Source organism: Miniopterus schreibersii, assembly GCF_964146895.1.
Source record: "Miniopterus schreibersii genome assembly, chromosome: 13".
NCBI classification, from domain to species: domain Eukaryota; kingdom Metazoa; phylum Chordata; class Mammalia; order Chiroptera; family Miniopteridae; genus Miniopterus; species Miniopterus schreibersii.
In genome coordinates this window covers 11601626-11614760 of record NC_138113.1, presented here as the reverse complement: position 1 = coordinate 11614760, position 13135 = coordinate 11601626, and the positions used below count along the sequence as shown (strand labels likewise).

The window sequence follows — 13135 nt, the reverse complement described above, 5'->3', positions numbered from 1 at the left end:
TGATGGGAGAAGCAGGGGCAGAAAGGGAACAAGAGGTAGGCAGTAATCAGGCTGAGTTTAATGATGGGAAGTTGGGCCGGGCCAGACCATACATAGACCTCTGCCCATCCCCTTGGCCCATGGCCCTGAGGAGCCAAAAGCTGCTGGGGGGCGCTGTGGTTCCTCCCCAAGGCAGGTAACCATGGTCCCGTGGACTTTGTGCAAAATACTAAATGCTAATTTGGCATTGAAGGCCAGCTCTGAAAAGGGGATAATCCTTTGTGCAGCCAGCCCAAGGGGGAAGGGAAGGTAGGTTAGGAGGCCCCTGGCCAAGAAGAGAAAAGGGGGAAATAGGAAGGAAAAGACCCCATAGGCTTGGGGGATACAGGCACAGGGCAAGTTTTTGAACATTCCTCTGGGGTAGAGGGCAGACATCCTAGCACTGGAGATCACAGATCCTCATCTCCAATGCCCTCGAAGGCGAAATTGCCATGGACATCACTGGCACTGGCATCTGTGCTGGGACTGCCAATTCCCCGCAAGCTCACGGCACTCAGCTTGCTCTGTAACAAAGGCAGGGTTGGGTCAGACATAGGGCTTGAGGCTCCCTGAGATCCCCTACAAACACATATTTCACCAACCCTTGTGGGAAACTCACTGAGAGTTTGACCATGGACTCCCGGCTGGCATCAGGTGACTCCTGGAGAAGAGGCAGAAGTGTCAGAGACTTCACTGGGGTACATGAGGAAAGCCTGGGGGCCAGGGTACTGACACTTAACACTTACAAGCAGCGGTGGGGATTTCACTGCTTGCTGGCTGTCTGAGCGTCTCAGGGTGCCCCCCACCCGTCGGCGCAGCATCTGGGGATGGAGATAAGGCACTGATAAGGGCAGGACCACTTCCTTTGGAATCCCCATCACTTCCCCTCCCTCACACCTGGTACAAAAGGCAAGGGAGAACACAGCCACTTAACTACCTGGTCCACACTTGCTACTTACCTTCCTGATACTGCCACCAGATTTCTTCACCATTAGTTCATCTACCATGGACTGCAAACAGATGCTCATCATGATGGCCTGAAGGCAAGAGGAGAGCTCAGCCTACAGTTCTCATCCTGAGCCCATAACCCCTAAGACAAGGGCTCCCACTCACATGGAGTCCTGGAAGCCCTAGACTTGGGTATCTAAAGAGAGGCGGCGCAATGGGGTCCAGAGGCCTGAGGGCGGGCTCACACCTGGGGGCTAGTGATGGTGACCCACTGGAGCCGGTCCTTGCTCATGAGGTATTCGAAAGCCAGTTCCAGGCGCACCTCACCCCGGCCCCGGCCCGGGCCCGGACTGCTTGTGCCTCCACTGGGCAATGGCACCTGGGAGAGAGAGGAATTGAGCTGAGTTCATTCTGACCAATCTGCCATGCTCTCTGACCCACTGCAGCCCAGCCCGTTTCTAAAGCTCAAGGTTTGCCAGGCCTCCCCCCCCCAAAGGCCTCTCCTTCCTATCCCAACTCACAGACGAGGTGACCCGCCAGCACCGCATGCGGGTAACCCGGAAGGAGCCTTCGCGGAGCTGCTGGCCAGGCAGGCGGAGCTGGAGGCTGAGCTCACTGTTGCCTGCGCTCACCACTACCGGACAGTCCTTCTCTGGGAAGTCAGCCACACAGGCATCAAAGCGCAAGTAGCCATAGTGCCGCAGCGTCTGAGCCAGCCGCAGGAACTGAAACCGGCACCACATGGGGTGGGTCAGGAGGAAGCAGGGCAGCCCAGAGAAAACAGCCCCTTGGAGTGAGGCAGGCAGAGCTCACCTCCTTCTTGGAGACCTTCTCTTGCAGAGATTTGAGCTGCCGGTGCTGCTCCTTGGTGACCAGAATCCACCCACGCTCAATATCTGATACTGTCTACAGTGGAGACAAGAGGTCAGGGGATTCATGGCTTCCAGTCAGAGGTCCAAGGAAAAGTGTCCAGTTACCTCTATCCAGCCTGACCCCTGGCCCCACACTTGAATGACCTTTTTGCAGTAAGTCCTTGACCATAACCAGCTTATAAAGTAGGGAGAGCAGATATTGTGCCAGGTACCCTGATAATATTCTAGGAACTTCCCCATGAATTGGGAGAAAAGACATGAAAGTAGTTTTCTTGGCAGAGTGGGAGACCAGAGTCATTTTCAGGAGGAGGTTCTGAGGCAGCTCCAAGCTCACCTGAGCATAAAGCAGGTTCAGGCCAACTCGGTTCTCCATGACATCGTCATCATAGGCAGAGTCCCAATAACTGTGGGGCCAAGGGGTGGAAAGGGTTAATGGGGCTAAGCTGGGGTAAGGCAAGAGGTAGAATGGAAAATAGGGGCAAAACAGGAAAAATCTAGAACTATCAGGCTAATGGTGGTATAGTGGGAGAAAGCTTGGGAGGCCTAGTACAAACACCCAGTGTTGCCCCCTTGTCCGGATTATTCCCTCTCAATACATGGCCCAATAATTCAATTTAGCACCTCCTCCTCCTCCAAGCCCAGCCCTGACCTCTTTCTTAGCACAATCTTATACTCTTGACTCCGAAGACTGGTAACTGACACATAAGGCAGCTCGAACTCTTGCAACTTCCGTACAACTATGAGTTAAAACAAAAAAGGGAAAAATGTCACGAGACTCAAGGGGAGGAAAATCAAGAGGGAAGCCCTGAGGAAATGCCAGGGGGGAGAGGAGGCAAATTCACTACTAGAAGCACAGGGTAGCAGTAAAGTACAGAGAAACTCACAAGAAAAGGCTCCATCCTCTTTTTCTCGAACTAGAAAGAGACTAAAGTATCCAATCAAGTCATCTGGAAGGTCCAGCTTTGCAGCCACAGCCTGGGGGTCAAGAGGGAAGTACAGCTCATCATACTGGCTAGTTCCAATCACCCCCAAAACCTGGGACCCTGGGGAGTAGGGGAGTGCAGAATAAGCGCCTCACCTCTAAGACATCTTCAGTCTGATCTGAAGTTAGCACATTAACCAGAACTTTCTGCCCGTTGCTGAGCAGCACTTCCAAGGAGACCTCTTCTGTGGGGACCTGCTGTGTCTCCTGGGAATGGAAGGCACCACTTTGTTAACCCCTGCCCAAGTCTCTCTGTCTAGGTTCCTCTGGTGTCTTTTATTCTCAGCTGCTTAATTACATTAATTACATGTTTTCTTGATTTCATTGGTATAGCAGAAGCCCCATTCCATAAAAAATGCTGCCAGGATGAATCCTCTGTAGCCACCTCATTAAAGTGATGTAGCCCTACAGGAAGGTCTTTCCCTTAAATCTTGGTTCTACCCAAAGCCTCACCTGTTGTGCTCGACGCAGGAAACTATTGAAGGTCTCACTGCTGCCAAGTAATGGGTCTTGCCGAACTGTGGGGGCAAGAGAATGATGTTCCAGTAACTTAAGACTCCTCTGTGGCTCCTCCCAGTTCTCTTCTTGGTAAGTCATCCCCTCCCTCCCAAGACCTCATTTCCTAAGCTGATGGTGGCCTGTCACATCCCAAGCTGGCCTTATCTCACTCACTGTTTGTATAAATTCATCACCTGCCCCACCCTTGGCTGCCATCTAGTTGAGTCCAGTCTATAGAACTAGAGAAATAACAATGATGTCAATTAAAAGCACATCAGATACAAATTAAGCTCTCCCCACTGATCTAAATTGCTTTAAGACTATTTAGTGTTATATTAGTATTTCTCATATATGTTCGTGCCCAAGTTGCTTTGTTAGTATCTAGAGCATGCTACTCCCTCTTGCTTATAATTAAATACAGATCAAACAAGAGGCTTCCCATGTCTAGAACTCAGGACCTTTACAGAACCAGCTGTCTGGTCTCTCCCCATAGTCCTCAACACAGCCAGCCTAAAGTTCCCTCCAAGCACTCACCAGCTTGCATGTACTTCTCTAACTGCTCTCTCCTCTGTTCTACCTCAGCAGGTGTCAAAGAGAAAAGCTTCTTTGGGGGAAATGCAGGAAGCACATTGGCCCCATACTCCTTCCGAAGCTATTTAGAGAAAGAGATACAACCCTTCACATAAACATAGCAAACAAGAATAGACAATCCATGCTCACAATGTTGTTCTGGGCTTCCTTTCCCTTCCCTCAGTCCTTGCTTCCCAATCTGTCCTGCTCATCCATGTAACAATTCCTTGGGAAGAGGTAGCGTTCAAATAAAGCCGTTCCTCTGTCCTACATATAAGTTCTTTCCTATCTTACTGTGTACAAGTCAACCCCTTCACAGTACAAGGAGGCTTTATATGGGGCCAGGGCCTAGGGAACCCCTTGATTATCTAGAAAGACTGTGTTCACTGAATCCTCACAGGAAACAAAGGGTTTTAAAAGGAAACTTTATGTGCACAAATTGTTAAATAATAGCTAAATATGTTCACAAAGCATCTTGGGACTCATAGAGACTTTACAGATCAACAAGTCCCATTTTTGTTGTAGAAACTGAAGTCCAAAGAAATTAAGTAAGTTGCTCAGGGTAGCACTAGTTAGTAGAACCAGAGGTCTGAACTGAGTTAAATAGAGTCCACAATCTGGTGAGAACAACAGAGAAACATTGCGTCACAGATACATAAAGATAGCTGGAACAGCTACTCACACTGAGATAAGCCACAGAACAGAAAGTAATCAGTTAATAGTTTGTATGAGCAGGGAGAAGAATTTCCAATTGCAGTTCAGATGACAGAAGGAATGTGCTTTGGCAGCTGAGGGGGGGGGGGGGACGGACGAGAGGTCATTTTTCATGCACTGGCCAAAACCTGAAGTAAGCCAGGGGTCAGAGAAGCAGGAAGGAGGATGTGAATATAGGGAGGAAAACAGAGGACAGACATTAAGCTTCTCAGGGAGTTCCCCAGAAATGTCAAACGATAAGGTAAAGTCTCAGGTCCTCCGCTGTAGCAGTGATTCCAGAGGAACTACAGCCTACAGGAAAGCGATGAGGGGGGAAATGGAGACATTGACGCCCAGGTGTAGGGATGGGCTTGAAGCTGCCTCAAGGCAGGGGTGCTAGTCCCACCTGCTCGTGCAGTCCCAGAAGCTGACTGTAGCGCACCCGACAGTGCAGGACTCCATTCACGTGAATGTTATAGGCCTGAGGACACAAAAGCAGGCAAGCATTTTAGGGTCGCGATCCGGGCGACCCCCTTGAGAACCCTGGCCGGAAGTTGCCTGGCACAGCTCCACTTGAGTAACGCGCCGAGACCTTCCGAAGGTTTGTCAGTCTGTTTTCCCCAGGGCCAGGTCCCAAAGCAGAAGGACCAGTCCTGGGGAAATTCGAGCGCTCGTGTCGCAGTCTCCATCCCCAAGAGGCCAGTGACGCCCACCAGAGTAGCCGCTGCAGAACAAAGGACCTACAGGAGCGGGGGCGACCTCTGGACGAATCTGAGACGTGACATAAACTCCCAGCAAGGCCGTCGGGAGTCGGCGGCCTGGGAATAGACCCGAAGGTTGGCGGCCAGGCGTCGGAGGCCGCTCGAAGAGGTCTCTGGCCCGTTATCCCCGCCCCTGCCCGGCCCGGCTCCAGCGGCTCCTCACCACGTAGGCGGAGCCACCGCTGTCCCCGCTGCGGGACTCGGTTTCAGGAATGGAAAAGTGCATGTTCCCTGCACCAGGGCCCGGCCAGGCACCGGACCGTGAGGGCCGCAGCGGCTTTGCACGCTCGCCTCCGCTGCTCAGCGCGTCCCCGCAGCTTCACTCGCCATTTTGGGGGCGGGGGTCTGAGATCGGATGTGGGTAGGGCGGTGGGACGTTCGCTCCTGGGCGCCGCGCCTGGCATGCTGGGAACTGTAGTCTGCAGGGCAGGAGAGACGGCCGGAACTGGAAGACCCAAGTCGAGACGGCCCTCATCGCCACCCGTAGGCCGGGTGGCGCGCCAGTGTACGTCGGAGATTGTAGTCGGCTTGGGGCTGGGCGCCGCGGGTGTCGGCTGAGAGGCGCTGTAGTCCCTGTGACCGCGGGGGGCGGAGCCTAGGACCCAGGGCGATGGCTGCCGTGGCTGTGGCTGTTCGCAAGGGTGAGTCAAGGGCCGGGGCACACAAATAGGTACGCGAGCCGACTGGCTCCAGACCGCTACCGCTGGGTCTTGAGGCTCCCTGGGCACTGTTGTTCAGTTCGGGCGACGCTGGCCTGCCCTGCCTCGGCGCAGCCGGAGCCGCGGACCGGCTGGTTCCCGTGAGAAGCGTGGGTACCTCTCCTTCCTCCCTCCCCCGCCTACCCTTTGATCCTGCCGCGCTCTGCGTCCCCACGCGAATCCTTGGCTCGCCTCCCGCCTGCCGGCGGAGCCTTGGACATGCCGACCCGTCAGCCAGCTGCTCCCTGTACGAGTCCCCTCAAATCCTCTCGGAGCCTCTCTGGGTCACTTTGTGCTCTGTTTTCTGATGCAGACTCGGGATCTGGGATGAAGGCGGAGCTTTCTCCTCGGCCTGGGGTAAGTGAGGGTGCCCTCTCAAGCCTCCTGTCAAGCGCTACTCAAAAGGCTGTGTCAGCTTCATTCCGCCCCAACTTCACGTCATTTCTCAGTAAAGCCAGATTTTAGAGTTCTTATCACCCTAACGGGATGTGACTCTGATCCTGGAATAGAAGCTTTGATCCCTGTGGGGTGAGAGGGAGGTTCAGGGACTTTACCTTCTGGGTATCTTGTGAGCGTCCGGTAGTGTTTATTTACCTTTGGAAATGTTGGGGAAAGAGCAGTATTGTCTGTGTCTTAGGTAGCAGGGAGGGAGATGACCCAAGAAGAGAAGCTGCAGCTTCGGAAGGAAAAGAAACAGCAGAAGAAGAAGCGGAAGGAGGAAAAGGGGGCAGAACCAGAAACTGGTTCTGCTGTATCTGCAACCCAATGTCAAGGTGCGGGGGCTTTTTAAAAAGGGCTGGGTGTGGAGCTGGTAGAGGGATGTGTGGCAGAGAAGAGGGGGAGACAGGACAGAGTGGGTTTGAGCAAATGAAGATGGGAGAAGGTTAGATAGACAGGGAGAGAAGGTTTTTTGGTAATAAAGCATAGATATTACCTGCCTGGGGCTTGGGCATCTCTTCCTTCGATCTTTAGTAGGTCCAACCAAAGAACTGCCAGGACCCGGCAGTCAGTTGGGCACTGGTGGGGAGAAAGTTCCAGCTGGTCGGAGTAAAGCTGAACTTCGTGCTGAACGGAGAGCCAAGCAGGAGGCTGAGCGGGCCCTGAAACAGGCAAGAAAGGGTGAACAAGGAGGACCACCTCCTCAGTCCTGCCCCAGCACAGCTGGAGAAACCCCCTCAGGTATTTTCTTTCACTTTAAGACCTCTGTTTGTTTCTGATTCTTGTGTGAGCCTAGGCTTCCAGAGTTCAGAATTCTCCTGTCAACCTCATCCTGCCCCTATTTCTTCTTCTACTCTTTCCCCCGCTTTTTTACCTTTTCTGTCCAGTTTTTCTTGATGTCTCTTATGCCCTAAAAGCAAATTTCTCAATGTCACCTACAGAGTCTTAAAAACATGATCATTATTTTTTAGGAGTGAAACGAATCCCTGAGCACACTCAGGTTGATGATCCCACACTTCTGAGAAGGCTTGTTAAAAAACCAGAGCGACAACAGGTAGGAAGTGGGTTTAGAGCATGGCCAGGAAGATCCTAGGGAGATGAGATAGAGGGAGGAAAGGTGCTTAGGGCAAAAATGAGACCCTGGAGAAGGATGGGTATTTGGGACAAAGTAGTTTCACCTTTTACTTCTTTTCCAGCTTCATCTCATAAGTTTTAAACTCTAGGCCATTGATTCTATTCCCCTATTTTGTCAAGGTTCCTACACGAAAAGATTATGGATCCAAAGTCAGTCTCTTCTCCCACCTACCCCAGTACAGCAGACAAAACTCTCTGACCCAGAATATGAGGTAGGATCTTCTGCTGTAACTTTTTAAGTCTGAGGAGTTTTGGTAATTATGTATTGAAAGTGACTGGAAATTTGAGATTGGATCTGTGGGGAGAAGCATGAACACAAGGCAGAACTCTAATGGAAATGGGGGTGTTTGTGCTAGTGAAGGAAGTTCCTTTTCATTAGGGGCAGGTGGGCAGTAAGTGCTCAAGCTCCCTTGCAAAGTGTGTGACACCGCCATCCTATCAGCATTCCATCCTCTGTGATCCACCCAGCCATGGTGCGACTCGGCCTGCAGTACTCCCAGGGCCTGGTCAGTGGCTCCAATGCCCGGTGTATTGCCCTGCTTCGTGCCTTGCAGCAGGTACGCCCCGTCCTTTTCCCTCTTAGGACCCAGCCCCACCTTCCCCAACACTACCCCAGCTTCTCTTGCCCTCAGAACCCTTTCTTCAGTGAAGCTTACCCTATCCCCCTTTCAGAGACCTTTATTGGGGAGCATTTTGTTGATCACTTTGTGTACATGACAGGTAATTCAGGATTACACGACACCACCCAATGAGGAACTCTCAAGGGATCTAGTGAATAAGCTAAAGCCCTACTTCAGGTAAGGACAACCACTACAAGCTACTCCCAGCTCACCTAGTCGTTTTCCTGGACCTTTTCTCTTGCTCTGCCTTTTTTCCATCTTTCTGTTCTCTGTGTTCTTTTAAAGGTGTTTTTTTAAAACGTGAAAGCTTTGTAAATTGTGAAGAGTCATACAAATATAAGGCGTTCTTGTTTTAGCTTCCTGACTCAGTGCCGTCCCCTGTCAGCAAGCATGCACAACGCTATCAAGTTCCTTAACAAGGAGATCACGGGTGTGAGCAGTTCCAAGCGGGAAGAGGAGGTGATGAGTATGAGAAATGAGCAAGGCATGCACCTGGGGGTAGAGTGGAGAAACACTCAGGACTCCTAGGAGGGACAGTGTGACCATTCTGCCCTGGTCAGGGGTTGAGGAAGTGGTTGGGCTCTCTGACTTGTGCCACCTTTGGCTCCCCTTTAGACAACCTTGTCCTCCTTGAGCCTATCGTTATACACATATTTAAGCATCTGGCATGATCATCAGGAAGAAATGTGTCCATTTCTTGTTCCCTAAGCATCTTACTCCATTTAGGCCAAATCAGAACTTCAAGCAGCCATTGATCGGTATGTGCAAGAGAAGATTGTGCTTGCAGCTCAGGCAATTTCACGCTTTGCTTATAAGAAGATCAGTAATGGAGATGTGATCCTGGTATATGGATGGTATGGTCCAGATGCTATGACTGAGAAAATTGGGGGGATGCTACCCTTTCTGCCCTTTAGGAATGAGCTGGCCATCAGCTAGTAACGTTGTAACTGAATCATCCTCTCCATTCACACCAGCTCTTCTCTGGTTTCACGAATTCTTCAGGAGGCTTGGGCTAAGGACCGTCGATTTCGGGTGGTAGTGGTGGACAGCCGGCCTCGGCTAGAGGGAAAGCACATGCTCCGCTCTCTGGTCCGTACTGGGGTCCCTGCCTCCTACCTGCTGATTCCTGCAGCCTCCTATGTACTCCCAGAGGTGAGGGCAGAGAAAAAGGACTCCAAAGTTGGAGTAAAAGGGTTTAGTAGTATAGACTACCTTCCAAGGGACAATTATTTAGAAATATTAGAATTGTATAGCCCTGCTTATATTTAATGGGAAAAATACCTATAGCATGTTAAGGAACGTTATATTAAACTAGCAACCACCAAGAGGGAACAGGACAAAAGTAACTTCAGAGTTTAGTTTTCCTGTGGGAGATGGCAGTGAGTCATTGGTTAGGTGTTTTCCAAGAGCCATCATTAAGATTTGATAGTCATTGTCTTAATATTGTTGTCCTGGGCAGGACTGGGGAACCTTATTCTACATTGATCACAGATATTTCCCCACCTCTCCTCTCCAAAACAGGTTTCTAAGGTGCTATTGGGAGCTCATGCACTCTTGGCCAATGGATCTGTGATGTCACGGGTAGGGACAGCACAGCTGGCCCTGGTGGCACGAGCCCATAATGTGCCCGTCCTGGTCTGCTGTGAAACATACAAATTCTGTGAGCGTGTACAAACCGATGCCTTTGTTTCTAATGAGCTAGGTAAGGAGGCCCAAGAGGGCAGAAGAGAAGGTTCCAGGGATTGAGATTTGGGAGAGGGGAGGTTGAACTACAACTTGTTTTCTAAAAGGACATAAATGGGTACACCTCCTATTGCAGATGACCCCGATGATCTGCTGTGTGAGCGAGAAGAACATGTGGCCCTGGCTAACTGGCAGAACCACCTGTCCCTACGGTTGTTGAATCTGGTCTATGATGTGACTCCCCCAGAGCTCGTGGATCTGGTGATCACAGAGCTGGGGATGATCCCTTGCAGTTCTGTACCTGTTGTCCTACGAGTCAAAAGTAGTGACCAGTGAGGGAACAGAAGGTCAATAAAGGACATACTCCCTACACTCAGCAACTCTGCTGCCTTTTGTCTCTTTTAGCATCGCCACCAGTTAGGAGTCTAGACTCCCCAACCCCTCTTAGCACCTGCTACCAACATCAGACCTTTATGGAGACCACCTCAGGTGACTAGCTCCATGTCTGTGTAAGGGCCAAAGTGAAGGTCAGTAAGGGGACCAAACACTATCCCAAGTCTTCAGTCTTTTATGAAGCATCTAAATGCCAGACACTGAGCTAGATATGAGGAGGAATATAAGGACAGGTAACATCTCACCTAGTCCTTGCAGGATAAGAAGTTTCTCAGTTGGAAAGAATGGGAAAGAGAAAATAGCTTGGACACAAAGACAGACTAGACCTTAAAAATGACTGGCTAATTCCAGTGTCCAGTAGTGTGGTGAGGCTAGAACTGAGAATGAGTGATAAAGCTGCAATGGTTGGGTTGGGGCCAGATTGTGAGAGTCTGATCATTGTGGTTAGCTTTAAAAAAAGTTATCCATTTTTTGTATGTATGTGCGTTTTATTGAAAAATTTCAAGCAGCACAGAAGCAGAGTGAACTATACAAAGAATCCCCATCAGCAGAAGCAATAATTATCTAGATTTGCCACATTTGCTTTCTTTTTTCCCCTTACTGAAGTTACTTAGAGCAAATCCCAGACATTATATCATTTCACTCCTACAAACTGCAGTCTCTAAAAACTATGGAAGTTTACCATATTATTACACTTAAATTCTTTCCTTTGTTGTCCAATCCATAATCAAATTTCTATTATCTCAAAATGGCTTTTTACAGTTGGTTCCTTTGAATCGGGGTCCAAACAAATCCACACATCATATTTGGTTATTGTGTTAAGTTTCTGGAAGCAGTCTTCCCCACCCCTCTTATTTTCTCTTGACATTGACTTGTTCCATAAACCAGGTTGACTGCTTCATACTGCCTCACATCAGGAGGCAAATAAATGGTTGCTTGTTCTATTTTCAGTGATGAGTGGGTCCTGGCATTTTGAAATTTCCCATCCATTAATGATTGTTGCTTGAATTATGTTACCAGGGGATGGGAAATGGTGACACCCCCCCCCCCCCCAATTCTCCCATTCTTTCCACATTACTAGCTGATAATCTATAAAGAACTCCCTCTCATCAGCTTATTTTTTTCATTAGTTATTATGAATTACAGTTCCTACTGGAAAGGCAGGCTAAATGCTTACCTCTTATGTGCCAGTTTTCAGGAACTGATTACTAGTTACTTCCAGTGGTGTACAATGACTAACTGATTTTGTAGCTTTTTAGCTCTTCTTTAAAAAAGATCATTATGAACTTTTTTTTTTTTTTATATTGAGCATCCCACTGAATCATCAAAGTTAAGCAGAAGTTCAACAGGGTCAGCTAGGTGCTTTTTAAAAATTTTTTAATTGATTTCAGAGAGGAGAGGGGGAGAGAGAGAGCGAAACAATGATGAGAGAGTCATTGACCCACTGCTTCTTGCACATACCCTACTGGGGATCCAGCCCACAACCCCAGGCATGTGCCTTGATGGTGACAGGGCTGCTAGGTGCTTTAGAAAGATAACTAGCAGAGATTAGAAGCAGAGACACAGATCAGTTAAGACTGCCTGTCAATCAAAATTACAAATGCACCTAAATTTTGGTTCAGTAATTCTACTTCTGGGAATTTGTTATCCATATACTCATTTGAAGTAACTTAAGATACAAGGTTATTTATAGCAGCACTTTATAATTTCAAGAGACTGAAAACCACCTAAATACCCATTAGTATTAATAAGGAACTAATTGAATTTTACTACATTCATATAATTAAATACTAAGCAATCATAACAAAAAATGAAATTTTTATGTATGGAAATGGAACAATTTCCAAGGTACACTCAGTTAAAAGCAGCAAAGTGTGTGTAGTTGCTGTTTGAATTGAATAGGGGAAAGATATATGTATTTACATATGTATATAACTACATAAATATCTTGGACTTGTAACAAGAAACTGATTGCCTGTGTGGATGTGGTCTGGGAAGCTGGAGACAGAGGTGGGATTATTCACTTTATTCACCCTTTCTAGCTTGAATTTTGAGCCATGTGAATATCTTATTACGAAAACAAATATATTAATATAAAAAGATTTTGCAATTGTTCAGTCAAAGATAGCCTAATCTGAGGCAACAGGAATGAAGAGACCGATCTGTTCACTACAAGAGCATTTAAGATCTGATGTATTGGGGAACCAATCCTCAACTGCACAAACTGCGCTCACAAAGGAGTTGGTCCTAAGCCACAGAGGGGGTGGGTGAGAGACCCTTTATTCCAGTTTACAAAAACCTTAGCTCCTCCCATTCTTAAATGTTTTGGTAAGCAAGGGAGTTTAATGAAATTGGGAAGAGAAAGGTTTTACCACACCCCTCCCACGTATTTATAACATCCTAAACTCTCCTATTCGGTTTGTGGAGACGCGTGAAATTTATAAGACTTCTTTAAGTGTTTCAGGAAAGGCAGAATTTATTACATTCTTTCTTCACCGCATCCCACCTCCCAGTGAGGGAGTGGAGCAAAGCCGAACAGGGCCAGGGTGCAAGCCAGAGTCTCCCGAGAGTAGGGTCCCCACTCCTCCTGCTCCTTTCTTGTCCTGTTCCCAAGTTCCCTTTCATTGCCTTCTGTCTCGCGTTCATCCCTGACTTCACTAGAGGTTGGATCCGCTGGGATGGGCAGGGCGGGGTAATGCCCCGCGGCAGAGGCCGGAGTCACCTCCTGGCGGCTTGTAGCAATGATTCCTTTGTCTCCCAGTCTGTCTTTGGCTCAAGCGGCGCCAGGCTTGCAGGTAAAGACTCACATCCGGCCTGGCACTGCCCG

The 13135-nt window shown here is 49.0% G+C and overlaps 2 protein-coding genes across 7 annotated transcripts; one reads left to right on the top strand and one right to left on the bottom strand.

The window, feature by feature from the left end:
- Positions 1–36: 36 nt before the first annotated feature.
- Positions 37–5847, bottom strand: SNX17 (sorting nexin 17). The gene is made up of 15 exons (XM_081157238.1): positions 5506–5847; positions 4988–5062; positions 3853–3970; positions 3274–3338; positions 2917–3027; positions 2723–2813; positions 2488–2575; positions 2173–2242; positions 1780–1872; positions 1488–1691; positions 1214–1345; positions 978–1055; positions 765–839; positions 638–679; positions 37–542 (listed from the first exon to the last, which is right to left on the bottom strand). Exons 1-15 carry the CDS (start codon positions 5566–5568, stop codon positions 429–431), a joined length of 1419 nt encoding a protein of 472 aa, XP_081013364.1. The 5' UTR covers positions 5569–5847; the 3' UTR covers positions 37–428.
- Positions 5848–5931: 84 nt separating this feature from the next.
- On the top strand, positions 5932–10295 carry EIF2B4 (eukaryotic translation initiation factor 2B subunit delta). 6 transcript variants are annotated; one of them, XM_081157236.1, is made up of 13 exons: positions 5932–5983; positions 6354–6397; positions 6682–6813; positions 7013–7219; positions 7450–7532; positions 7733–7824; positions 8055–8169; positions 8333–8409; positions 8589–8691; positions 8959–9086; positions 9207–9384; positions 9754–9934; positions 10052–10295. In XM_081157236.1, exons 3-13 carry the CDS (start codon positions 6693–6695, stop codon positions 10249–10251), a joined length of 1485 nt encoding a protein of 494 aa, XP_081013362.1. In that variant the 5' UTR covers positions 5932–5983; positions 6354–6397; positions 6682–6692; the 3' UTR covers positions 10252–10295. The 6 variants fall into 6 exon arrangements, with proteins under 6 accessions (XP_081013362.1, XP_081013360.1, XP_081013361.1 ...); XM_081157234.1 differs by having other exon boundaries at positions 6678–6813; XM_081157235.1 differs by having other exon boundaries at positions 5933–5983; positions 6678–6813; positions 7016–7219.
- Positions 10296–13135: the final 2840 nt, after the last annotated feature.

Bases quoted from the DNA above. Each gene is read 5' to 3' on its own strand.
- SNX17 (XM_081157238.1), bottom strand. From the start codon at position 5,568: ATGCACTTTTCCATTCCTGAAACCGAGTCCCGCAGCGGGGACAGCGGT. The intron at 3,971-4,987 runs GTGGGACTAGCA...TTCTCTAAATAG, and splicing joins TTCTGGGACTGCACGAGCAG to CTTCGGAAGGAGTATGGGGC. The intron at 1,346-1,487 runs GTGAGTTGGGAT...TCTCTCTCCCAG, and splicing joins GCTGGCGGGTCACCTCGTCT to GTGCCATTGCCCAGTGGAGG.
- EIF2B4 (XM_081157232.1), top strand. From the start codon at position 6,260: ATGCCGACCCGTCAGCCAGCTGCTCCCTGTACGAGTCCCCTCAAATCC. The intron at 7,825-8,054 runs GTAGGATCTTCT...CCATCCTATCAG, and splicing joins TCTCTGACCCAGAATATGAG to CATTCCATCCTCTGTGATCC. The intron at 8,170-8,332 runs GTACGCCCCGTC...TGTACATGACAG, and splicing joins TGCTTCGTGCCTTGCAGCAG to GTAATTCAGGATTACACGAC.